This window comes from Bombus vosnesenskii, unplaced genomic scaffold (genome assembly GCF_011952255.1).
Source record: "Bombus vosnesenskii isolate JDL3184/JDL3185 unplaced genomic scaffold, Bvos_JDL3184-5_v1.1 scf7180000013371, whole genome shotgun sequence".
In the NCBI taxonomy this organism is placed as follows: Eukaryota; Metazoa; Arthropoda; class Insecta; order Hymenoptera; family Apidae; genus Bombus; species Bombus vosnesenskii.
In genome coordinates, this window is record NW_022883004.1 from 294,584 (window position 1) to 322,041 (window position 27,458).

A 27,458-nucleotide genomic window follows, 5' to 3' on the forward strand; every position below is an offset into this window, starting at 1 on the left:
GATCGTCGGTGAAAGACGTTCTCCTTTGCGACATCTACCTTTCGTCCTCGTACCCTCTTCGATCGCCGCGAAATACAACGATGTTGATCTATCTGGTGAGTTGTTCGATTCCTTCGTCGTGTCAGTTCTTTAACTTTGTCGCCTCTACCGATTTTTCCAATTTTCCGAATTTCCGACTTTCTGCACGTCGACCGTTTATGCAAAAAAAATTGGCTAAAGAAAAGGGGGGGGGGGGCAAAGTTTATGAGAATTGTGAAACAATCGCAATTGTGTTATCACACTCTTAACAGATCTAGTGAAAAATTCTTTCAAATGTTGTTTCAATCGAGCCAAGAAAATGTCTGCCAAACGTTATTCGAAAAAGTGCTCCAAATAAAACTTGTTCCATTTCAAGGGGGATGTCTTGTTATGATGTTTAGATTTGTCTAAATGCTCTTTGTTTTCTGTTTTTCTTTCTTTAATGTGAATTACACAATTTTCGATTCTCTACAAAATAGTATTAGGGTACTTGTATCTAAAAGTGCCTAGTTTAAAAAATATTTCGATCTTAATTTCGTGGAATGGAGTGCACGTCAGACGAGGAGAACGTAAACATAAAGCGCTGCCATCTTTTCTTGTCTTTCATACGGTAAGTTTTAAAAGATTAAAGTTGAAATATCTTTTAAACTAATCATTTTTCAATACAAGTACCTTAATATCATTTTGTAGAGAATTAAAAAATGCATTGAATGGTGCATAGAAAAATGTATAGTTCCATTTAAAAAAATAGAGGTCACCTTGAAATCTCGAAGACGCGTCCGCCTAAACAAGATTTGCGATCATCGCAAGATATCCCTCTAAAAATAAAGTAAGTTTTATTTGAAACACCTTTTCGAATAGTGTATAGTTTAGCAGATATTCGCGTGGGTCGATTAAAATGAAATACCCTGTATTGTATGTATATATATAATGATAAACAAAATTATAATATCTGACTAATAGTCACTCCAATAATACTCCAGTTTCGATTAGAAATGTTTTTCTTCTCTCTTTTTAAATATTCTCCCCCGGAAGAATATGATTCCAAAGATAAAACCAAAATTTACTCGTGCAAGTTTCAATTCCCCAAAGCGCTTCCGAGTATTTTTTCGAAATGTTTCAGAATTTCTTTCATAATCGTATAAAGTCTTATCGTATCGATATCCGTGAAATATATGTACAGTGAATACAGTGAAAGTTCGAATTCGGATAATTTCTTGATTCTTATTTGGCAATGCATACTAACCAGTAATTGAAAATAACAGTTATCTTAGCAACATTTTTTGAAGAAACGTCATTGAGTAAAAATTACTTTTAATTTTAATTAAATTTAAGAAGCCAGTCATCGATAAATTTCTGAAAAAATGAAATGCTTAAAAAACCTTAATTTTCCATTGTCGATGATGGAATTTAATTTTGGTTACAAGTAATCAATATAAATGACCAGATTTTTTTTAGATTACCAATAACTATTATCGATAACCCGAATTTTGTTTTGATTACCGATAACTATTATCGATGGTGACAATTTCTTTTTATTACCGCTAACCAATATCGACAATAAAAATTTTCTACTTACATTCGACTATTGTCAATTGTTATATTATTACTGATAATTAGTATTCATTGACAACATAAAAAAGCTTAATTATAAAACTCATATATGTTATTAAGCAAAGAAGACGATATGAAAATATATGAAACAAAGAATAGGATAAATATATTGTAATTCAATATTTTATTGTATGTTATGTTCCACATATTATTTTCATACTGTTTCTTGGCATAATAAAATACATAAGTTTTATAAGTAATCTTTTTCAGTTTGTCAATAAATATGTACAAATCATCAGTAATATTAACAACAATTGACAATAGTCCAGTGTAACGAAAGTATACTTCTGCCGTCGATAATGGTTATCGACACCTAAAATAAAACTCGGTCCATCGATAATGGTTACTGGTAACTAGAAAATATTTCGCTCATCTATATTGGTTATTGGTAAGCAAAATTAAATTTCCGTCATCGGTAATAGTTATCCGTAACCAAAATAAAATTCCCATCATCGATAATGTTTACCGCTAATCAAAAATATTTTAATCATTTATAATGGTTATTCGTAACCAAAAATTTTAAATTACAGAGGTCTATAATTACTTTTATACCATAACTTTTTAATTTGCCTTGTAACGGTTATGATATCTGATAGTAGCTAAAGTAGGTAATATTTTTAACAACACGTTGATGCTCATTTTTCCGATCTGTTCTTCACGACTGGTTTTCGTGTAATTTGATCTCCTGTGGAACCTGTTGATTACCCTTACATGTTATGACTTCTCTTTCGGATCGTCTATAATTTGTTCGCAATTTGCAACTGAAATATACTATCTCGGCCCATGCAATTTGAATTCTATTCCAAAAGTGAGATCACAACTGACAGGTTTGTGCGCTAAAAGCTGTCTTGAAATATCTAAGAAATAATAAAGAAATTAGATAAAAAGGAAGCTGGGATTCAATAAATTCATTTCACTTAACTAAACAAATTGTATCAAAACGTTGTAAAAATGAAATTTATCGACAAAGCATTTGAAATTAAACAATTTTTCTATATTTATATTTGGAATCATTATATATAATGAAGGAACTTCAACCAAGTGATGTAAAACAGAAAGGAACAATCAAAAACAAGACGTACACTTAGTCAAGTACAACAAACCATACGCATAAAACTTTGTATTAAATTTAATGCTTAACAGTTCCAAAAAAAAAATACAAGAATACAATTTATAAAGATAAAATTGGATAAATAGTAAGGCAAAATGTAAAAAATAAAATATTGTAAAAATAGTTATTCGATTATTTACTCGGAGTATTACATATTTTAATATGTACTCAAAATTTTTAAATCCTCTATTTTACACAGAAAAGTGCAGCATTTTCGTTTAATCTAAAATCTTTCTATTTTGAACTTACACAAATACGAAATACAAATACTGTGGACTGAAAAAACAAAAATTTTTATTTATTTTTATTTATTATTATGTATTATTATTATTATCATTATTGTGTTAGGTTTCTGCCTGTTAGGTATCATTCTGTTATAAAAATATATGAGTAGATACACAAGTAAGCATATTTCACAAAACAAAAATTATTTCACAGTAGTTTTATAGAGTCAAAAGAAACCGAGCAAAAAATATCCCAGTTATGATAATTCGCGATTAACACTCAGCAGCCAGCCTCATTTTCCGCTCCAAATCTGCTGTGAATTAGAATGCTCTGGAAGAAATTTATATCAAAGTAACCGTATCAATTGTAAAACGTTTTTATCCATTTTAGTCTACAATTATATGTTATAGGTTTCCATTTACGCTATATATGTAATGTAATATTATAATACATAAAAAAGGACAATCATAATTATTAACATCTCATAAAAATGAAAGATATTTGATATATTCAATATATGAAATTATTATTATCATTATTTTTTATTATTTATTATTATCATTCATACGTCAACCTTTCGCTCACTACAAGTGTAGATAATAATCGGAATACGAATATAGGTAAAAAATTAATAATATTACAAAAATATGTAATTAAACATAAAAATATCAATATTTCTTTGATATAGTGTTAGATTTGTATTATCCTTCTTACTAGTAATTAATATCGCATTACTCTAAATGAAGGTACGCTATCTCTTAGTACTCTAGACAAATTATTCTAATTAGTAGTGCAGTTTCTTTACATCATCTTCAGTCTCGCTTTCATAATTTGCGTTCTGTTTTTATTTGTACTGTGTATATATTGTTAATCTGAGTTCGCTATACGTTGGGCAGTCTTTTAGGATGTGTTCGATCGAAGCATTACTGACTGACACATTAATCAAGTATCATCAACGCGAACGAGAGACTTGCGATTTGATACGACTGCCAAATCCTTCTGTTTCATAGTTAAATGTGTATACCATATACTGGCCTATCTAGCGCAATTCTAGAAATAATATTAATTTTAAGGAAACAAGCTAAAAATAAATAATAAACTTTACTTGTAAAAGTCTTCGTTCTAAAAAGAATTAATTTTGAGATACGTACATTTAATTCATATACAACCTGAATAGTATATGTATAATACTTCTTAATTTATCGTTTATTAAAATATCGCATAAAATAATGCAACATCGATAACATCGCAAATTATTAAAATAAATACGTACTGTTAAAAACAGAGGATTTTGTTAATCTTATTTACTCTATGTGTTTCACATATCTACATATCACGTATATATAACCATACCATGTGAAATTTTCTCTTTTCCTTCTCTTTAATTTACCTCGTTCGAGCTGTCTCCGACAAAAGATACCGAGAAGTAAATTTCATACTTAAATTCCATAACGAGTGTGGCCGTGTTTCTTTCGTGGGCGTCGATGCATCAACATTTTACGATTTCACTTGATTTTAAAGCAGAGATCTGGCCAGAATCGTACACTTCACATGCATTTTACTACAGAAACGAAACTTTTCTCCCGTCTTAACGATGAAGGAGAAAAAAATTTATACTTCATAACTTGTTTTATTTAGTTTATTATATTACAAAAATTTTTGAGGTTATGAACCTTACTATGAACATATGAGCATATATGATGTTTACACTGACAGTATAGCATAAATAGAAATATAGATGTCTCTTTTAATCGACAACTTTGAAAGTGGTCTAAGTTCATCTTCCTTTGTTTAGGGATATCGACGTTTCCATCGATTGAAAAATTCTTATAAGATCTACTTAGCTTTTTTTAGAATTAATTCGACCAGTACTCATAAATAGACTCAAAGACACTTTCAAAATTGTACAGTTCATTAAATTTTAATTATTTAAAATTTATGTTTTATGCTTCAATCTATATATGTTTATAGATAAGAGCAGGAAACACAAAGTATTGTTGATTAATTTCAATATTATTTGTTTTTGATCATTAATGCCTCGACTATTTGAACATACTACAAATTACAGAAAATGAACTTACAGCACTTTCAAAATAAATGATTATGCAATTCCATTTATTAACGAAGTTTCAATTAATTAAAACAACTGAATAATTTGTAATTTAAATTAAAGATTGTTTATAAATAAAAAGTTCACATTAAAGCATATATAAATTTTTCATTCCCTCCACTTTTGCAAAAAATAAACACACTAGTTTCAATCTTATTAATCTTTTAACACATATCAATGTAACTATAAACCAGTGGAATAATAAAAGAAAAATATCGATAAAATACCAGAGATCCAAAATAACGGTTATTTTAAACATTTCTTGGGAAAGTAATAAAAAAAAATTTCAGTCACTTATATTAGTTACTAGTAACCAAAATTAAATTTCTGTCGTCGATGATGATTACTGATGAACAAAAAAAATTGTATCGCTTATGATAAATCCGTGACCAAAATTTTTAAATCAAAGATATTAACTCTTATACTATAACTTTTTAAATTTGTCTTACAACAGTTATAATGTGTGTAAAAAACTAAAAACTTTATTTTATTAGACTAAAAAAATGTAATGAAATAAAAATGTTTAGACCCTTTGCTTCATTGAAAATGATAAAAGGAAAGAAGCAAATAAATTTGCTCTCAAATACAGAGCCTGTATCGTTAAAGTAATTACTTCGTTTCACGGTTGTATTGCTAACGACGATGCATCTTTACGGACGATTAATCTTCCAATTCGTTCCGATCAATAAAACGTTCACGGAAGAAAAAGCTCATCAATGCAATGTTAAGCATCCGAACGTACGAATAAGGAGAGCGAAAATGTACAACGATGCAGTTGGTCCGCCGTTCGAAAGTAGCCGAATTGTTTTCACGATGAAAGTTGATCGCGTATTCCGCGTGCATGTGACCACGTACTCACGTGATCGATCTGTCGTAAGCAAGCACCTATGTACAGTGGTTCACGAAAGTATTTGAGAAATTTTTCATATATACGGTATGTTCTGTTTAACTGGAAACGGTCAAATATCTCGATAAGTACGAATGATGCGAAAAAATGTTTCAGGCAAAAATCATTTGACGTCAAAGGGAACATATTGTGTTTTTATACGTTTGATTTTGCGATCACCTTAAAACATCTTGCAAAAGTGACATTAAAATTTGTAACCTCCGTAATACTTCTATTTTTTAGTTCATACTCTTATAGCTGACATTCAGGCGTATATATATAACAGAAATATTACTAGAAACACTTTTGTACGATCCATTATCAAAATGTGCACTTCAAAATTCCAAAGAACAACGCAAGGAATTAACCTACAAGTGATTGCTATCACAAGTCACTCGCAACTGACTGACCGTTTTGGAAACATTAGAAAACTGCGAAATCATGTGTCGATAATGCAATGTAAGTAGTAGCATTATGAAAAACATCTTTATGTGTTCCCATGGTATATATTAGGTAACGCTAATGCTGACGGCATATCGAATTTTAAAGTTTATATCTCGATAGTGGATGATGCAAAAGACACGGGTTTGTAATGCTTTGAAAACGTCCGAATGCCAGCAACAAGCATATATATAACAAATATATAATAAAAAAAATAATTTAAAAATTTAATACTATCTTTACATGATGTTTCAAGGTCGTTGCAAGATCAAATGTCTTTCTCGAGATCATACAACTGTTGTCTAATAAATTTGTCATATCATTCGTATTATTGCAGATATTTGAACATTTCAAGTTAAACAGGACATTCTGTATATAGCGGAATTTGTAGTAACCGAATTAATTGGGAAAGAGATGATTATTCGAATGAAGGAATCCGGATAGTAAAACACGCGTCCTTTTTTTAACTATAACATTTTACAAAGCAATCTACCTTTCATGACAACTAATCAATATTTTTCTGTCTTGTTTTTATCGTCTCGTTTCATTAGTCATGGTTCTGAAGCATCTTCAAAATTGAGAACAGAAATACCCTGAACCCATCTTCAATATAGAAAGACTTCAAATCAAAAATGAAATATCGAACACCGACACATTATCATATATTTTAAAAAGAATAATTACAAGAACAATTACAAAGAATACGATATTGTTGTAACTATAACTTAGGTTTTGAAAATATAAATTTCAGGTTTTAAGTTAAAGGTTTGAGATTCGTAAGCTTAGCGTTCTATGACATTTATCCAAAAACTATAAGCTACAGATAGAGAAAATAAATAAATAAGTAATAATAATAATGAAAGAATATACAAAAACAACAAACTTAAAAAGTACACTATTTAAACAATCAAAATATCAGGAAAAAAGTGACACGAAGAATTGTAAATATTTTTAATTTCACTTTAACACTAACTAAATCTAATCTCAATCTAATATAAACCGCATTAAATTTCGTTAATTTTTTTTCACGATTCATCCACTACAGCTGAACCTAACCCTAACCCTAACGCAAACCACATGTTAAATTTTTTTAATTTTGTTTGTTATATATTTTGTAACGCTTTCATTATTCGACTATTTTATTAATAAATATTGAATTAAATTTCTTTTTTACCTATTTACTATTTAACACGTTTCACTTAATAGCATTCATATAATGAGATTGAGATTAGATTTAGGTATAGTTTTACAGTAAAATTAAAAGTACTTATAATTGTTTATGATACTCCTTTGTTACATTTTACTTATTTAAATAGTCCTTTTTAACATATTGAAGTTTAAAAAAATCAAAGATACTGACCAAATTGCTCACTATTACCCATTTATTCCTTCGTTGGGCTTCATTAAATTACATTCTATGTTTCTGATGCCATGAACATTTCAAAATAGGGCAGGTTTTCATCGTCACTTTCATTATAATTTTCTCTTTCAGTATTTAACATTGGGACCTAAAATTAGGAACCCTTTTTATCCAGATTTCAGAACTTTTCGCATAATATACAACTAGAAACTAACATACTGCATTGTTAATTTATCGAAACATCGTATAACATTACTCACATATAATAAAGTCTAGATGCTTATTTTTTAATTCCATTAAAATTTTTCTCTGTTTTTGTTTCTTAATATCAATCATAGATCTTCGAACGTCGTAGACTCTTGTAATTTTTGCAACACTTTCACACCTTTTTTTAACCTTTGAAATGTATTTTGTTTTCCTTCAACGCTCGATATAATACATTACTTTTTCGATGTTGTCATACACGCGTCTATAATATATTTACATACACATTATTAATACGTACAATATTAGCTTTGTACCAGGGTAATAGGGAAGATATGAAATTGTAAGAGATACATGTAATACTAAAAAACATAAGCAGAAAATTGCTTGCAATATTTATCCTCAGATCCCACTGTATTATACAAAACATGATATCTCATTAGTACTATAACGAGACACGACTATCATAATTATACTGGTGAATTTTGAAATGGATCTAAAAATTGACATAGGGATACAAGTTATTGGATTAGTGCAAAAGTTCGTGCCCAATTCCAACAGATGTCACTAAATTATTTGTGTGCAAGTCACATCTGTTGCTGTATGCTCGAACTTCATAGCGAATAAAAATAGCGATATTCAAGTCTTATTTCAACAGCAGACATTTGTTCTCTGACAGTTTTTACATTGTAAGAAAAAGATGTTGAAAATGAACGGAGAAAAGATTCAGTTACATCGTGTTATGTTCTACAAATTGCAGAAAATGATAAACAATGACGTTCTGCTTAATTTATCGAAAAATAATCCAACTTTAATGGAGAAATTCCAGAGAAACTTTTTTATTGTACAAAGAAGTGATGCATGGTCTTGGAAAACGTCCTGAATATTTTTTACGACAAGTTCCGCTGTTACACCTTCCTGGAATTCGTAGAGCATGACATGATGCATGGCATGACATGAAGGAAACGAATCTTTCCTTCGCTCATTTTCAAAATTTTTGCTTTACGATGTAGAAACTATCGAAACACAAAAGTCTGCTGCTGAAATAGCGATCAAATGTCCCTCTTTTATTCTCCATGAAGTTCACACATACAGTAACAGATGTGACTTGCAGGCAAATAATCTACTGACATCCATTGGATCGGGCACGAACTTATGCACTGACCCAATTTTTATTGGGAACGTACACTTTGCAAAGATCAGCAAACTATCTAAACAGTAAATTATTCGCCATAAACAGCCACAATAGCCGTCTCTAACGTTGTAACGAGATATGACTTTCGTGATTATATTAGTGAAATTAGAAACGAATCTGATAATTTACATAAGACTTACAGGATATTTATTGGCAGCATACAATTTGCAAAAACCAACAAAGTATTTGAACAGTTAATTACTTCCTATATATATTAATGAGCCACAATAGTACAACCGGTAGTGAAACCATCTTTAGTACTAACTATATGTTTAAGACTGCTATTCATGTAGCATACTAATTGTTCAAGGCGTATGTTTGCGATAAGTGTCTTGTAATTTCTATATATATTTTCGCATTGATTTCAAATTTTACTATTATAATATATAATGAAGAAGATCGTATCTCATTACAGTAACGAATTTTCAAAAAATTTCGTATAATAAATAAATTTGATAAATATTTGAATAATTTCATGAGGCTATACTTTTATTCGGACTGCTACTGATATTTACTATAAATTGAATGGTCATCACAACTCTTGTTTTCTAGTTATTTCATTATAAAATTGTTATTTATATCATATGTGCCTTATAATGTAAGGCTAAATAAAACAAATGCTGCTAGATTTTTCCAATAAATGTAACAAGTAGGTACGACCAAGTAGTTATAACCGATAATGTCATAATATCTACATTATAAAAGATTTTTATTTTATTTTTTTTAATTTTAAAATTTATACTACATGGTATTAGGTTAAGTAAATAAAGAAAGTTCATATAAATTTATGTTAGAAAATGCTTTATTGAAGAGTTATATAAGCGTTAGTAAAAATTTGTATTAATTGTTTTGGCAGTCACAATAAATAAATGTTCGAAATTTCTTGCTTCTGCAAGAATGCGAGCTTTCATTCGAACTAATGATTGTCAGACTCTTTCAAATATTCCTGCTGTCGTGAAAATAATAGTAAATGCATTTTGGACGTATTCCCAAAGCTGGTTTTCTATCTCTATCACATTTTCATAAATCAACTGTTTAGCATGAGCCCCATAAATAATACTGTCTACGATTCTGCATAACGAGTCTCAAGGAAAACCTTCCCGGAAATTTTTAAACCCTCATGACTCTTCAACAAAGCACTTTCGTACATAAGTTTCTATGAATTCCTTTTACCTGCTTAACCTCACTAACACAGCATAAATTTTGTTCCGACCTTTGTAGTATGCACTTTGTGTTAACTATAGTGCAAGTATAATTAATGCAATTTGTTCCAAAGTAGGTACGATCTGTATTATTTACTGCAATTAATATATTCATCAAAAAATTCTATCATGAGTGTTTGAATACTTCCGTGACCCATTGTAAGTGCATACATACTAGAAACGTAGCGAAAGAGCAGTCGTGACCGTTTCGCAATCAATTTTCTACCACGTTAAATTGTTACGCTTATGCAACTGCTCTTCCTTTCCTGTCGTACGGAACGAAATTCGAAGAAACTACGTAAACCGACACCCACGCGCGATCTTGGCGCTGCTGGATCGTCAACAACTAACAGTAAGTTCCCACATCTTCGAGGAAATTTCACTGCTCGGCCGGTGTTGGTGCTCAACGACCGTTTCGTTATCTTTCTCGCCAACGTAACTATTCCTGTATTGTTCCCTGCCAACACCGATGCGATAATCACGTTAACCGTTAAAGTATTCGTTATCTTCAGTTCTATCATTTCCTCATCATTAGCTATATCTGCTTTGTCCTTTCTTTATGAAAGAGATTCTGTCACAGGAATTTTGATACACTTTATCGTGGGAGGAAATAAACTAAAATCACGATACAATACAATAGACTAAAATAATAATAATAATCAGATAAAAACACTCGCAGCATCTTTTCAAAGAGGAACAGATATAAACATAGCAATCACACAAGCAGATACACAATATACGTGGTTAAATCTAAATACAAATATGCTAAATATATGCACCGGAATAACCAGAAATACCAGACCAAACAATAGAAAGGTGTAAGACGAAACCATTACATGGAAAACGTATAAATATCGCGGAACAAGATGATATAAACGCTGAGTTGACATATCCATGGCTCGAAGAAGGAGATTTGTAACCAGCAATTGCAGGATTTATGATAGCCATCTGGGACCAAGTTATTAAGTTACCAGGAATCACAGAGAATACATATTGAAAGAAGAAATCGAAGATGATAAATACAGCAAATAACAGAAACTATGAAACGCGACGCATTATATACAAACAGACATAACCAAGCAACAGGAATCATTCACAAAATCATACAAAAGTACAAATTTACAAAAGAAAAGTAATCATACTATACATACAGACTATAAACAGTATTAGAGAACGATGACGTAAAGATATATTGACATAGAACAATACAGATAAATTATACAATAACAAATAACGAAACTAATAAATAAAAAGAACAGAATGACATACCTAATAGAAATTATCAACCCCAACGGCAACAGCATAACAAAGAAATATCAAGTGAAGATAAGAAGATAGCAGAAGAAATAACAAAAATACGACACCAAACAATTGTAACCAATAATCCACTAATAATCGTATCAGTAGCCGGAATAACATCCAAATGTTTTCGTAAAAATATACAAGAATTAGGCCTGAACATAAACATCTATACATGTATACAGAAATCAGTTCTTTTAATAGCCACAAATATAACACACTCATTTCTACCGTTAGATCGGTCAATATAGACAGACTTGGCATCATGCCCGTATACGTGCATACGTAATACCCGTACTGATGAATATATGGATAATAATAATATTTTATTGTACACCAGACTTTATGTCTGTTACACGAAGGTCTTTTGACACAGTGAGCTGGTTCATTTAAATATACTTTTTCTTATCTTAGCGACGGCTATTCTACATACATTCTAAATACATTTATTTATTACAATTATAGACGTAAATATAGTATATATAATGATGGCATAATATGCATATGTGTGCACTTAAACTATAATACTAATACTATAATACTATAATATCAAAATATTTAACTACACTTGCAATATTGTTCAGTGTTTACTCCTTAATGCTAGATAAACTGAAATATTAAGTAAAGTATAGATACTAATAAAAATATTATATTATATTTACGCAATTTTTTTAAACAGTCTAAGTCATTCACAAATTTATCTTATTTTAATCATTCTAAGAAATGTTGTAAAAAACGTGGGTTGACCAATGACCACTGTGGCGATCAATAAGTTAATTATGTTTTGACTGATGTTTATATATGATATATTATGTGCTGTACATAATATTTTACATAATTGTAGAATGACATATATTATACATTGTGAACTTTTTGGAATGAAGTATAGTTTAGAAGATACATATTTATGTGGATCGATAAAATGAGACACACTTTGTACACTATGTACATAGATACGTTTTATATCATTTGTGATCACTTGATTCTTTTTATAGGAAAATCTTGTACAAGATCGTATAATGAAAGTTGCAAATTAACAATATTTCATTTTATAAAACGAATTGCATAATCAAAACAATATTTAAATGTTTAAATGTTCATGATCAAAAAAGGATGACAAAAGTTTAATATAAAAATTTAACGAAATATTCAATTTAACAATAAGACAAAACCTCTTCTTTTGTAGATAATCTCTGATAAACATCTGATCTAAATATTTAATCAAAAGAACAATGATGAAGAATAATGAGTTTAAGCTAGATAAAACGTTTTTATTGTGTGGGGATTGAAGAAAGAGCGAGAGAGATGTAGGGACAATGATGAGAAAAAAAGAGAGTTTCGTCCTGGGTCCGCTGCTAGACTCGTTGATTAACCTAGTCGTTTGGAAGTTCTGCTTGTAGGAAGTGCTTAGAGTGGGAACACTAGTGGGAAAGTTTCACGTGTCGCACTGGAGTAGGTTAAGTGGAAAGGTTAAGTCACATATCTGCAACGTCATTTCTACCAGATAGTACGAAAATAGCTTATCTATATGCATATTAAATAAGGAAGCCGTTTCTGTATTGAGACTGAAAATATAACAGTTTATATTTCGGTAGTCATTTTTCTCAAAACCTCTTGACCCTTGACTAGAAACGTTTATCTAAACCAACACGGCAGCGTAGATCTCTGGTGGCAGGGCGGAAAAGCTTCCTGCAATTGTTTCTATAAACTTACTACTCAAAACATAGCAGTCGAGATGAAATAAATAAAGTGATGGAAAGCGGTTCACTTAATTAAAAGATTCAAACAAAAAATCACGTATTATTTATATGATAATTGGCTGACTTCGTTATCCGAAACATATTATTTTTCTAATTTAATGATACTCGTTTATGTTGACATTTTAATCATGGGAATTCCATTGAAGAAACTTTCACGAAATCAATGAAGTCTAGTACCAATTACTCTACTATTCAATTAACTACTAGTTTCGTAATCAGCCAATAAGGAGATAATTATACGGCTTTTAAGAAACAATGCAGCAGATTCTCCCGCATAAAGAAAAAATAAACAGAGCGAGGAAACTCGAAAAGGAAAAGCCAGGATGCAAGAGTAAAAGTAAAAGGCACTACTTATTTTTTGAAATATAGTCACTGCACTGGAAATAATTAGTATGACACTTTAATTACGCCATCTTTGTTCTCTCTCTTCTCCCTTTTCCTTAAGAAAATCTGTTTCTTTTCAACGGTTAATATCGATACTTAATAGAGACAAATTACTTAATTTCTAAAAAAATTAAACCATAAATCCTTTACTTTATCACTATCTGATGCTGGCTAACATGTTTGATCATCTTCGCTACTGAATTTATTTTCATTTATTAGAATTTATGTTTAATTTAATTTTTGGCGTGAAAGAATTAATTCGGAATATCGAATTAATTCTAGATAACTCTGTAATATATTCTGGAAACGTAAATCAAATTGCTGCATAATATTAACTTCGAACTTAATATGTCTGTTTATTCAAATGTACTAGCAGTCGATAGATATGAGAGATTACATATGTTTTAAGATTTACACTTTTTTACATGAAAATAAATTATTTTATCATGTCTTGTTATTCTTGTCATTCTTGTCTGATACTCGTTGAAAGAATGTTATTACTTAATTCAATTAAGAATTTCAATCTCTTCAAAAAGTAAAAGTAAAATATTTTAGGTATAAAAGTAAAATTTAAAAGACCTTACATTTGACTTCAATAACTGAGTATAAATTCATTAATATTCTATTTTTGACATTGTTTCGATAAATACAGGGTAGTCCGTCTGACACGACACATTTACAACTATGTAACAAAAAATTTTTTAACCGAAATTGATCAGTATCGTGTTTACAATAAATGTCTATAATAAAAAATTTCGAAAATAATTTGTTTTCGTGAAGAAACCAAGCTCACCTGGGATTTCTTAAGTACGATCATATTTTTTTCTTATTACATTATAGTAGACGTCAAGATGAATTCGAACTACGGAAGAATAAAAATCTATTGTAATTATCGTAATCAGTGAATAGTGCATCTAAAACGGGTTTAAAATGATGTCAATGCTTTTCTACTGTTTCCCTAAAAGGAAAGTGTAATTAAATGTGAATTAAACGTCTACAGCTGATACTATGTAACTGTCCCCTTTAGCCAAATCCATTAAGCTAATTGTGGTTATTTGCAACTACTGGCTTCTACATTTATTAGCATTAGATTTACTTTAAACACATTTATTGGATTTAATGAATCGAAATTATTAACTAATTTATATGTAAAGCTAATGAATTAGAACTTGAATTCAAAACTTTTTTTTATCACAAAATATGATACGATATTCACTATGGATATAAAAAATATGCCTAAATCGTAAGTAGGCTTCTGAATCCGAGTAATTCAAAACTTTAAATCCAGCACAAACTTATTATTAATATTATGCATTTCATAACGAGATAAAATGAAAAGGTCACAAAATTAGGAAATAGAAATAGGCGATACTAATCAATTTTGAACTTGATGAAAATGCTTTCTACTTATATGAATGTCGCGACATAATATAAATTTAGCTATAGAATAATATAGAAGAATTCATGTTTATTATGTGTGGACGACATATGTCAAATACCCACTTTTATCACTTTTCTTCTTCTTGAATTACAAATCAATATGATACAAAACAGCTTTATCGAAAAATCAAACTTTATTATTTTAGTCTAATAGAAAAGAAATTCAATGAATTTAACCGTATTGTTCATAAAATGAAGTTTGTACCTTATTTAGACATCATAAGAAAGAATTATTTTGAATATTATAATCATTGCGATTTGATAGGTTTGCAATTCCAATTGTTACAAATAAAATATGTTACAAAATAGAAAATCACGAAAAATGGACATTCCTCGTTTTTTCTCCTTATCCTTCTATTTCATTATAATAACTTCGAGATATTGAAAACTCTTTCAGACCACGCTACTATTGGTAGCTTCTACGACAGTATACTCGAAACCAGCACCGGAACCACCTAGCTCGTACTTCCCTCCATCGAGCGGTGCTAGTCTCTCAAGCGGTAGTTATGGTCCCCCAGACCGCTATGGGCCACCCCAACAGCAACCTGTCGTCCATAAACACGTTTACGTTCATGTACCACCTCCGGAAGCGCCAGAATACAAACCACCAAAATACATACCACCCGCAGCACCACCACAGAAACATTACAAGATTGTGTTTATAAAAGCACCTACTCCACCAACACCAACAGCACCAGCTCTACCACCATTACCGCCTCAAGATGAAGAAAAGACTTTGATCTACGTACTGGTGAAAAAGCCAGAAGAGGCTCCAGAAGTTGTTCTCCCGACTCAAGCACCAACGCAGCCCAGCAAACCAGAAGTCTATTTCATTCGATATAAGACACAGGTAAAGTACACAAAGTTTAAACATTTAAAGCAAAATTATGCTGATGATTGTAAACACATTCGAATGATTGGACGTCAAGTCCAAATCAAATGAGACACTAAATAAATACAATTGTGAATATTATAAATATTTATTATAATAATTGCATTCAAAGAATCTAATCAAGATATCTACTTAATACTGATTGACATAATCATTACTAATGAATGAATATTAAAATAAACAATATTATATTACGTACTTTATGAACTGAATTTGTGTTTACCTTCATGTGTATACACAGAGTCACAAATTTGCAGTGTATATAAGTACATATAAAGATATGTATGTAAAAAAATTAACACTACTTTAAAGAACCACTTTTATCATTGCTATATCCTATCATATATAATTACAATTGACATGTAATATCTTATTATTGAGAAAAATTATTTAGAAATGATTTTATCTGGGATTAGAAAATATCCACTATAAGTAAGCAAATAATAATTAGATGTTAGATAAATTTAAAAAATAACTGTTAAAAGTCAATGAAGCACTTATTTATCACAAATACAGGAATTTTTTGAAACAAGTTGTAAAGGGCTGTACTTTTCTTATGTTACAGAAGGAACAACAAAATGCAGAATATGGACCCCCACCACAATCACCTCCTTCAGATAACTATGGCGCTCCACCATCAAGCCCTGGTGGTCCTTATTAAATAATCCTATTCCATAAGAATGCTCTGAATCAAATACTCAAAACACGCGAATCTCGTGAATTATAGAGATTTTAGTCAATAATAACACTCGTCATCCATGAGATTTTGAGAAAATCAATCTGTAAGTAATGTTATTACTATTACAAAGTTTTGTGACTTTTACGATTAGACTGAGATACTATTTATCTCTGTCAATGATAGTATACTAAAGACACTTTGTAATGTTAATATCATTAACCATAAGTTGAGATGGAAATTCATGCATAATACTTGTATTAATTTATTATATATATTACTTTTATCTCTATTAATTTCAAATTATTATCAAATGAATCAGAAAGAAAGTTATACAATCAGAAATATCTTTTCTGCAAATTTCAACATTATTTTAGAGCACTATTCACAAAGGATTATCACATATACAGTTAACAAATTCAGAAATTTCTGATTAATACAAGATACACAATGAAAATTATTGTAACTAATATATATGTATATTTTAATAAAAAACTATTTGTACTTTTGTAAAAAGTTTCACTTCATTAGTTTTACATTTATTTCCCCTTTAAAGCTACTGTAATATGAATTTTCTTTTTCGATCAATATACACAATTCAATAAAAGTAGATCAGAAACTAAAGAAGATACAAAAATTTAATTTAATGCAAATTTATTTGGAACAGAATACAAAAGGATAACAAACAATGGTTTACAATTCCAAGTTTATAATTTTGATATACAAGTATATTAAAAAAATTACTTCATTTAAAAAGATATTTTTATAAATAACTTGACTGTTTAAAATATAATAACAATGAAAAAATATTCAATATGTTCGCTTGTATATCTATAAAAAATTGTAAACCTGTAGTTAGTATTACAACTTTTACTGTAAAAATTAGTCTTACTTGTTTAAATAATCTATAAAAGTATTTCACAGATTCAGAAAGATTCTTTTGAATTATTATAACTTCCAAAAAAATTGTCTAAATATTTTATCCTATATTCTTTGGGTAAAAGTATTTACTTATCTATTTATACATTTCCTTTGCAATACATTAGATTGAGTAGTAAATTCATTCCTCTTCTTGCAAAATAAATATGTCTAATAAAAGAAGTATAAACCATTTTATTTTATCACTTTTTACTGCTTGCAATTATATCGTTTCTTTACTTTATCACTGTAAAACTTTCCTTCCTATTATAAAACGATATGGACATATTTTCTCAGAATTCTATGTAAATACATATTCAAAACATAAAAATTTCCAACCAAATTGCATTGGAAACATTATTCTAGTGAAAAATAATGGTAACTAATTTTCTTTTTTCATTGCCTATGATTAACTTATACACAATATTTATCAGTAGTAATTGTCTGCTTTTCTGATAAAACATTATAATAAAGTCACTTTCTCAATTTTATCAAAAATACATTCTTAGATTATTACTGCAGTTTAGATTAATGTTTTCCTTTATCAACACTGTCCAAAATAATTTGTTGCCTTCCAATTAATTATTTCAATCACAGATCTTCAATTTCTTTAAATACAAGAAACTAACATGATTTGTGTTAAATATTTAAAATTTTATAATATCTTATATCATTTTTAACCATTATATGTATTCGATTAACATTAAGCTTTATTTACTTGTCTTTACTTCCTCAAATAGACATTATTTATAAATTTACTACCTACATCTTTACCATATGTGACAAATTTTTAGTTTTGTTTATTTCTTAAAAACCTACATTGCTCTTTCCAGAAATAAAGCAATATTAAATATCAAAAATAATGCTGCACTCACCCATCATCAGAAAAGCTTTACCTATTACAAAATACATACTACATACAGAAGTACTTACTAAATTATGTACAATCATATACATCCTTGGAGGACTTAACTTAACCTGATATGTTTAATTATCATAACCATTGAAATCATGAGATGGACATTTTTCGAAACAATCGAACATTTTTTAAAGAACGTGTTAAATAAACTTTTAGAAGAATTATTCCGACGTTTCGTTTAATTAGCATCATCATTGTAGCAAGAAGTCCACTGAACCCAAATGGAACAGAAATCGAGTAGACTTTTTTTATTCGTAATAAAGCTAACTGCTATCTTGATGAAATATATGTCGGAATATTTTAAAGCACAGCTTATACCCGAAAATTTCAATAATTACTACGAGTCTTGCATTTATAAATAAACGAACTTAGTACTCAACTTAATATGCACTCTTTTCTACAATCTTATAATTAAACTTAATATACTTATAATTAAACTTAAGTTTTAACTCAATATTCATGAATTTATTTTAAAATATTATTCTTTTAAGATAAAGAAATAATTTGGCTTTAAATTGATCAATTTGTAAATACTTTTAAACGTTTGACGGTTTCCATGCCACACTATTTTCACGTAACTTTTCCATTCAAGCCACATGTACTACACATAGTGTACATACTTACTTCTTTATCTTAACACTTATAAACTTGTTTTACATGCACTATGGGGACAATGATTTTAATAAAAAATTCAACTTTTACCGAAAATTGGTTGGCATGGAACATCTTAAGTGCTACATAATGCGATAATTCTTCCCGTTTCAATTTGGATAGTATGTAAGTACCTGATTATAATACTTAAACAACCATAAATCACTCGAGTGCGATCGCACAATTTGACATTTTTGTATACATACATTTTTTCGATAATCTTTGGCACAATATAAGGTTACAATAAGGATACATATTAAATAATTTAATCATGTGGAATCTGTAACATTTACGATTCTGATTATAATTTAACCGAAAATGAAAAATTAATTTCACAAATTTTAATAACTTTTTAAATTACTACAAACAATAATTTAATTTATTTGTATAATCATACCTTTATTATCATCAATCATACATCATACCTTTCCGCATTTCAATCTTTAAATGCATCATATTTTTAAAAGAATAGAAACTTTAGCATAGTGTTAAATTATATTTCTTAAATTATATCTAAAGTGATGCTAAGCACAGTTCTTTTTATAAAAAGAAATAATTTTCTTAAAACGCATCAATCAAAATAAAGATATTTGTAATAACTCCCTTAAATATTTTGTACGTATTGAAGTTTATACAAAAAATATTTTGTACATGCTCAAAAGTTAATTCCACCTATTAATCGAGGAAGGTGTAATTTTTTATATTTAGTGTACAATATCACACAAAATAAATCCTTAAGTAGTATTAAGTATCTATTTATATCTACTAATCACAATATGAGATTACAAATAATTTCCAAAAATAAAATGTTTCCTCAAATACCTAAAATGAACATGTCAAGATATAAGCATTATGTATGATTAAAAAACCATACTTCTACATTGCAAATTTATTAAGTTCTTGCTTAATAAAACATTAAAGATTAGCAAAATTTTCCGTTTCTTTTTTTTCTTAAAAAAAGATTTCCAAAAGTATAAATAGGTCATTTCTAGAAGTTTAAACAAATTTTCTTCTATTTATACAGAAATTGCAACCTTCTACTATTTATAAAAAATGTATTGTATATTTTATTATCTTAATTGGCACTTTTCAAAAATAGTTTATAAATATTTCTTGTACTTCAACAAATTATGTGCAATTCCAGTATTTGAAGACAATGTACCCTTCATCATTTCATTTCAATCACTTTCCTTATATTTAGTATCATTAATAAAAAGATAAAACTTATTCGGAAACTTTTTTACATTTACATTACTGTTCAAACTTTTTAGACCGCTTTTTGAGAAAAGATATTTTAACAAGTAGTGAAATCAGTGGATAAGAGAGATATATTATATGACCACAATAATAAATAGAAAAGTAAACCTGATGATAACGAGGGTATGACAAAAATGTAAAACAAACAAGACAATAACCCATAAAAATAAATGTGTACATGTGCATAAGAATCCATGTGAGAATTTGAAGTTCTGGACGACTGTTTAGTAAGCTTTGTAATTTCTGTTGTCTCTTCAATATTTGAGATAACTACAAAAATTAATACAAAATTTTACTCAGTGCAATGATACTAAATTGACAAATAATTAGTTCATTAACTACTTTAATAATAATTTAATCAATTGAATAATGGCTTACTTAATGTATTTGATCTATCTGACCAATTTTATAAGTTACAATTCAATAAATTACATTTTGAGAAAATATGACATTAATATCAATATACATTTCTACCAAAAATAAACATGATATTATATATATTATATAGTATATAATAACAAGAAGAATATAATACTAAATTTATAAATTATAAAATTTTTAAGTAAGCCATTAAACAATCGTTTACCTGATCATCATCCAGGTAAATAACCAATTGCTTAATCATTGCATATAGGAATATTTGATGTAAAATTAATATCAAACTTACGTCTTTTTCAGCATACATGATAATAAACTCGAGGAAGAAGCATACATAGTATCCTGAATGAAGTCCATGCCAAACTGCGAGAAAAGCCAGGGTGAAAAACTGACTATATATTTTCGATCCCAGAAATTTCAACCTCTTGTAAATATATTCCGCACACCAATTATTAGTGTTTATATTAAATGATAAGATATAATCATTAAACTGAGTTGCTGTTTCAAATTTTAACAATTTAACATTTTCACAACCATTCCACAGAGGACGACCTTTCTCATCCTTTCCATTATAAGTTAGACCAAAAGTTGTACAAACCTGAAATAAAAATTATGTTTTATGATTCAAAGCAAACGATAATATATAATTGTTAACATTGTTTAATTATAAATTATTTTGTTGATCAATAGATTGGTAATCTATATTTATCTCAATAATTTTTTTAAGTGCTTAAACCTAGAAAAGTATGTATTATAAACATATATATACATGCTTTCCTTACCCCTTCAGCTAATAACCAACAAGAAATATATTTATACAGATTGAAATGACCCCAAAAGCCAATCGTAAAAAGACGTTTCAAGAATGTCTGTTCTCGGAATTCTGCACTCAATAGATATTGATTGGGAATGTATGAAGTCCCTAATTGATAGAATATCAAGTATATAAATCCGACAAACATTCGAGAAATACCAGGAATGATACAATCAAGAAGTTCAATTTCTTCTTTCATAGAGAACTAAAAATACAAAAAATAAATTATTTTTTCTTTATATTATATTGCATGAGTTTTAAGGCAATAGATGAAAGTGTGCCACCATGTTACAAAAGTTAAAGTAAGAAAATATATTACATAAACGTAAACATGTTTTATATAAAATATCTTAGTAACATAGTATTATACAAAGTATGTAATAATAATGGATTAATCTTTTCTTTAACACAATATGAAAATAGGTTGACAACATTTACTTTAGCCTTACTTCAAAATGTTATCTATTTTCATGAATGTAAATTAATATCTGTGAAAAACGAGATTAATCACATATTTTATTAATTATAATTCGTTTCAGTGAATGCAGTAGAAATTCCTTATATTAGTTTGTGACGTGTATTCGTTTACTTCTCAATATATATATTGAGCGATAAATCAGCCTTTTGTTGTAATTCTGTTAATGAATTATTTATGAGATTGTGTAATATTTTTCTCTTAATTTTACTCATAGAACATGTCGGCACCGTTTGTTGAGAAAGATCTGAGACATCCTATATATCGATTAAAAAGTTCTTACAATTTTTTCGATTACTTAATTAGTATTTTAGTATGACTTACAGTATTCGTATCGATCATCGTATATCGTCCATTTACATAGTCTAAGTACCTTTTCATGCTAAATTGTGGCCCAACGAGAAACGATCCTGGAAAATATGCAAATGCTGCAATCTCTAAAAACGTTGGTTGTTCTTTCAAGGCCACTTGTTTCTGCGATGCAGACAATTTTTCCTAAAACGGCAATGTCATTAGTTAAACTTCTTCCTTCTGAAAGGAAATTTCCTTCGTTTCTTATTCACCCTTCTTAATTGTTGTATTTAACTTAAATTTTAACTTCGATTCTTTAACTCGGCTATTTATTTATTAATTAGACATTTCCATCGCGTGTATTACGCTATTTGTTGTTCTATACGTACCTCGGGTTTTTGACCGTCCAGCAAATTGAATGCAAGACCAATTAATCGCAGAGTTAATACACACTGTGGCATAGTCCATTTTATGTCATAATCATCTGTACTTGTCATATAATATCCTATAAACGATAAAAACGAATATTACTTTTTAATGTATAATATCTTTATTATGTTCGATTTATCATGTGGATACAGGAGTATTCTGTAATATGTAGAAATCATTTTATAGATGAATTTAAAATTAAAATTCCATTCGTCCTTGTTTTTATGTTATGGAAAGTATTTAACTCGAATGTTCTGTTGCACTTTAGTCGAGCAATTATATAATTGTTTAACCAGCAATTTATATATATATATATTTCTATATAAAAATCTATTTCTATCTATAAAAATTATTTATATATATATATATACATATTTCTATTGCTAAACCTGCTTATTTGACTAAAACGTGGTGGAAGTTTAGTTATAGATTCGTTTGAATTTTATTATGCACAGTACTGGACGACTAGACATAATAAGACAATCAATGGCAAAACATTTGCAGACCTGCATTCATATGCAAAGAGATTTGGTCTGTTATGAAAGTAAGCAGATACAGTTTGTTGAAGAAGAAACTCGCCGTAACTTGAATAAGGATAAATTGAAAAGAACATTATCAGATGTTTATATGGATTCTTTTCATTTTTTTTTCATGTACTGAACCGATCTTTAAATCTCATATATTACAGGACACCCTGTATATATCATTTCAAGTGAAACGGTAACATGTACCACGAAGTTACAATTATCTGCACACGTTAAGTATTACGATCTATCAAATTGTATTAGTTCCAAGTAATGCAACTATTGAATAAACGTGAAATTATTCGCTTTATCAATTATTTACATTATTAATACATTCACCACGTGGAATCAATTTGGACTAAATTTCAAGAAAATCGTATAATTTTAAATTAAACTAAATGATGAAATATATATATATATTTATTATTATATATATTATTAATATATATAATATATTTATTGTTATATATATCATATATAATATATATTATTACATTTATTATATATATATTATATATATTATTATTACACACACACGCACATATATATATATATATAATAATTACATATTATACATATATAATATATAATTACATACTATATATATATATATATGTGATCTACATTACCTGTTGTACACTTGTTATACATCCATTGCATAACATTAACCGATGACCGACGTCACGTGAACGGAGAAACTTTTGTTGATTAGCAGTAATCGATATCGCAACGAACGTATTAAATTAGTTATCATCGTTATTTAAGAAATAATACATGTTATGCAAAAATGCATACATGATTTTTTTAAATCGCGCTCAATTAAAACTAACGACACTTTTACTATAATTTATAATAGTTCGCACGATTTCTGGATAATTTGTAAACATTGGTAACATTTTCTTAGTAAAATGAAGCTAATTATATAGAACAAGTTAAATATCTTTTATTCCTATGTTTTTTTTTGCCGGAGATTGGTAGGTTGTTTGTTTATTAATTTACATGTTTTTAAAAAATCGCACGAACTGTTAAATAAGTATAAATAATAGTGTGCTATAAATTGTTCATACCGCATAGAAGATGAGCCATATTGAAGACAAAAATAATGACAACAGATAAAGAGGAACCACCAAGGCGTTTTAAGACGCGATATGTGACATACATTGCTGCAGCTGAGTGAAGTATATTGAGCCCTGTAAGTACACAATACTTATGATCAACTAGTTCCTTAAAGAATTGATCCAAAATATTTTTGAATGAAAATTACATCTACTATTATCAAGTAATCAATCAATTTATAAAGTCTTTCCAATACGTAAAAGAAAAATTATTTTAGTATGCCGATCAATACCTTTAAATAATTTTCGAATTGCTTTCCGATTTAATTACTATTGAATAATTCATCATAGTTTAATAATTCTTAAAGTAACAAATATATTGCACACTAAAATTTCAATTCATTTCCTCGAAGAAGTAAACGTCATAGTTGAAATAGAATAAAAGATATAAGACAAAACATGAAAATGTATTTAAAAAATTCAAGAAATAATAATCTTTTTCTCGAATATTCTTCTTCGAATATTTAAATAAATTTTTCTGAAGAAAAATAATTACCATAATTCCACAAGCAAATCAAAACGCCACAGGTTGCAAAAAATATATGTTGAAAAACTGGACATTTTCCGTACAAAGTATATCTGTGAAGAAGGGCGATGGGTAATCCTGAAAGTTCAGTTATAATTGTATTATTCTCGAGTTTCATCGAAATATTTTTACGAATTCACGTACATTTTATAAATTAAATTCATATCTAGTTGCAATTATTGATACTTGTAATTCGTTTTTATCAACTTCGAAATTAGTCATATTACAAGTAATTAACTCTATGACAATATTAGTATGATAATTTAATTAATTAATCTAAAAATAATACACCAGTACGTGACAATTTGTTATATGCTTACAATCATAACATATATAGTTTTAAGAGACGATAATAAAGTGAAAAGTAATCAATGATACGAAATTTAAATACAATACGGATAATTGGGACGCTATTATTATTTATTATATAGTTATTATATTATATTATATAGCTATTATTAACAATATTTTTATCCACAACAATTGCACAATTGAAAAACAAAGAAAATAATTTATAATTGTAAATATAAATTCTTTCATTGAGCTAGAATATTATATATATTGCAATGATGTTGCAATTTCCGTCGTAAAATAATTTGCATAAAATAAAACCAGGAATAGAGAAATGTGACAGATTAGGACGAGAAATGGAGTTACTACTAAAGTAAATAGTAATTATTTTTATTCTTACAATCACTAAAACACACACATAATAACACATATGTTCAAATATAAATTTTAATATAACCAATCAGTATACACATCAGATAAACAATTTGTATGTTTCTTTATAGCCAAAATCAATAATAAATCCTAACTAACTAAATTACAAATATTATAATGTAACATACAATTACTTCTGTATAAAGTTTAGACTAGGATTCAAAATTAAACAATCTAAATAATAAAAAGTGTTGTTTCCTATTGCAATAGTTACTATTAGGATAATCTTGACCAATTTACGAGAGAATTAAAGTACATATCACGCACGCATGTGCAACAAAAATGTAGGATACATAACCTTCAACCTCAAAACACTGCGAAACTGTGGAAATACTATTTTCAATTTTAAAATGACAAATTAAGATCTAGAAAAGTATTTCTAGGAATACATAGGAAATCATAATACATAACAAGTAAATCGAAGTGCAATGTGATTATGCAATCACTGATGTAACGAACAAAAATGAGATCAGGCTATAGGTTAATGTATACATGTATTTTATATACGCCAATTTATTGACGTTAAATACTGTAAATGAAAATCGTAAAAAAGGAAGCAATGTCCTTCTGAAGACATTAATTACCAAGAAAAATGGAGATAAGAAGACGAAGTGCAGCTTCAGATGTATTTAAAGTTTCCGAGAGGCTTAACAACATACTGCTCGACATTGTTGATTCTTTCGAAATGGTTTCTTATCCTGTTGCTTTATCTTCTTAAATCAGTTTCGTAATGTTATTATTAAATTTATTTCTATGGAAGACGTAAAAAAGAAAATTTAATTTACATTCTGCACCAATAACGTCACCTGTCACTTCTATAGTTATCAAGAAATCGATACTCAAACCACGGTAAGAATGGAAACCTTGTTATAGTGTTCTAAAACTCATTAAACTTTAGGTAGTTGCAAATAAAATTTTTCAAAAAAGAAAAGACATGTATATAGAACAAAATTACATATTGAAATGGATGGTTGAAATAGTAAAAAGTAATTATTCAGTATATTATAGAAAAAATTGAAAGAGAGTTGAAAACAAAACATTGGTATATTTAAGAACACCTGAAAACAAATTTCACGTCAAACAAATCACACTTTCTGTATCTATTTCTTTCTATTTCACATTATTTAAAATATTAATTAACGATATTGCGAACAATTATACTTAAATATTAACAATTATACTTAAATATATTAAGGAACAGTTATCTTCCAGTAGACCATACGTTTACTTTCAAGAATCCTCAAATTAAAAATTTTTTCTAATCCAGTATATGCAGTATGTCAAATAAATCATTATCTGCTTCGTAACCATTGACGAGATATGTTGTGACACAATACCATTCACACGATGACACAGTATTCGCGACAAAATACCGTTTGTACATTGTTACGGACGAGGTTATCCCCCGACACAATATTCGTACTACACCATCTTTAAGATGTCCCGTTAGTCTGTTTTTCTGTAATTATAATTTTTGTTTTAATAAGCAAACGCACAAGATATCTCGTCCGTGACGTAGTATAATTGTGAATGATATTGTATCATAATCGCGAAATGACTCAGCCGTACTATCGTATCGATATCGTATCGTAAAGTATCTTGTCCATGGTTAAAAGTAAAT

The 27,458-nt window shown here is 28.4% G+C and overlaps 2 protein-coding genes and 1 long non-coding RNA gene across 5 annotated transcripts; 2 read left to right on the top strand and 1 right to left on the bottom strand.

Moving 5' to 3' along the window:
* LOC117237456 (pollen-specific leucine-rich repeat extensin-like protein 4) lies at positions 1–17,245 on the top strand. Its single transcript, XM_033501433.1, has 3 exons — positions 1–95; positions 15,647–16,099; positions 16,707–17,245. Exons 1-3 carry the CDS (start codon positions 81–83, stop codon positions 16,800–16,802), a joined length of 564 nt encoding a protein of 187 aa, XP_033357324.1. The 5' UTR covers positions 1–80; the 3' UTR covers positions 16,803–17,245.
* A 1,712-nt stretch (positions 17,246–18,957) lies between these two features.
* LOC117237453 lies at positions 18,958–21,515 on the top strand. The gene is made up of 2 exons (XR_004494003.1): positions 18,958–19,431; positions 21,241–21,515. It is a non-coding gene; the product is annotated as an uncharacterized LOC117237453 (long non-coding RNA).
* Positions 19,679–27,181, bottom strand: LOC117237451 (lysophospholipid acyltransferase 5). Of its 3 annotated transcripts, none has more exons than XM_033501427.1 (9): positions 27,043–27,181; positions 26,422–26,588; positions 25,085–25,192; positions 24,541–24,663; positions 22,910–23,025; positions 22,554–22,724; positions 21,723–21,959; positions 21,230–21,538; positions 19,679–20,832 (listed from the first exon to the last, which is right to left on the bottom strand). In XM_033501427.1, the coding sequence occupies exons 2-9, from the start codon at positions 26,504–26,506 to the stop codon at positions 20,557–20,559; spliced, it is 1,425 nt and encodes a 474-aa protein (XP_033357318.1). In that variant the 5' UTR covers positions 26,507–26,588; positions 27,043–27,181; the 3' UTR covers positions 19,679–20,556. The 3 variants fall into 3 exon arrangements, with proteins under 3 accessions (XP_033357318.1, XP_033357320.1, XP_033357319.1); XM_033501429.1 differs by lacking the exon at positions 27,043–27,181 and adding an exon at positions 26,644–26,713 and having other exon boundaries at positions 26,422–26,547; XM_033501428.1 differs by lacking the exon at positions 27,043–27,181 and adding an exon at positions 26,623–26,704 and having other exon boundaries at positions 26,422–26,547.
* Between the last annotated feature and the right edge of the window lie 277 nt (positions 27,182–27,458).

Coding starts and splice junctions, on each gene's coding strand:
- LOC117237456 (XM_033501433.1), top strand. Junction 16,100..16,706: donor TCATTCGATATAAGACACAG/GTAAAGTACACA, acceptor CTTATGTTACAG/AAGGAACAACAAAATGCAGA.
- LOC117237451 (XM_033501427.1), bottom strand. CDS start 26,506: ATGTCGAGCAGTATGTTGTTAAGCCTCTCGGAAACTTTAAATACATCT. Junction 23,026..24,540: donor TATGGCTCATCTTCTATGCG/GTATGAACAATT, acceptor TATCGTTTATAG/GATATTATATGACAAGTACA. Junction 20,833..21,229: donor TCATGTATGCTGAAAAAGAC/GTAAGTTTGATA, acceptor TAATTTTTGTAG/TTATCTCAAATATTGAAGAG.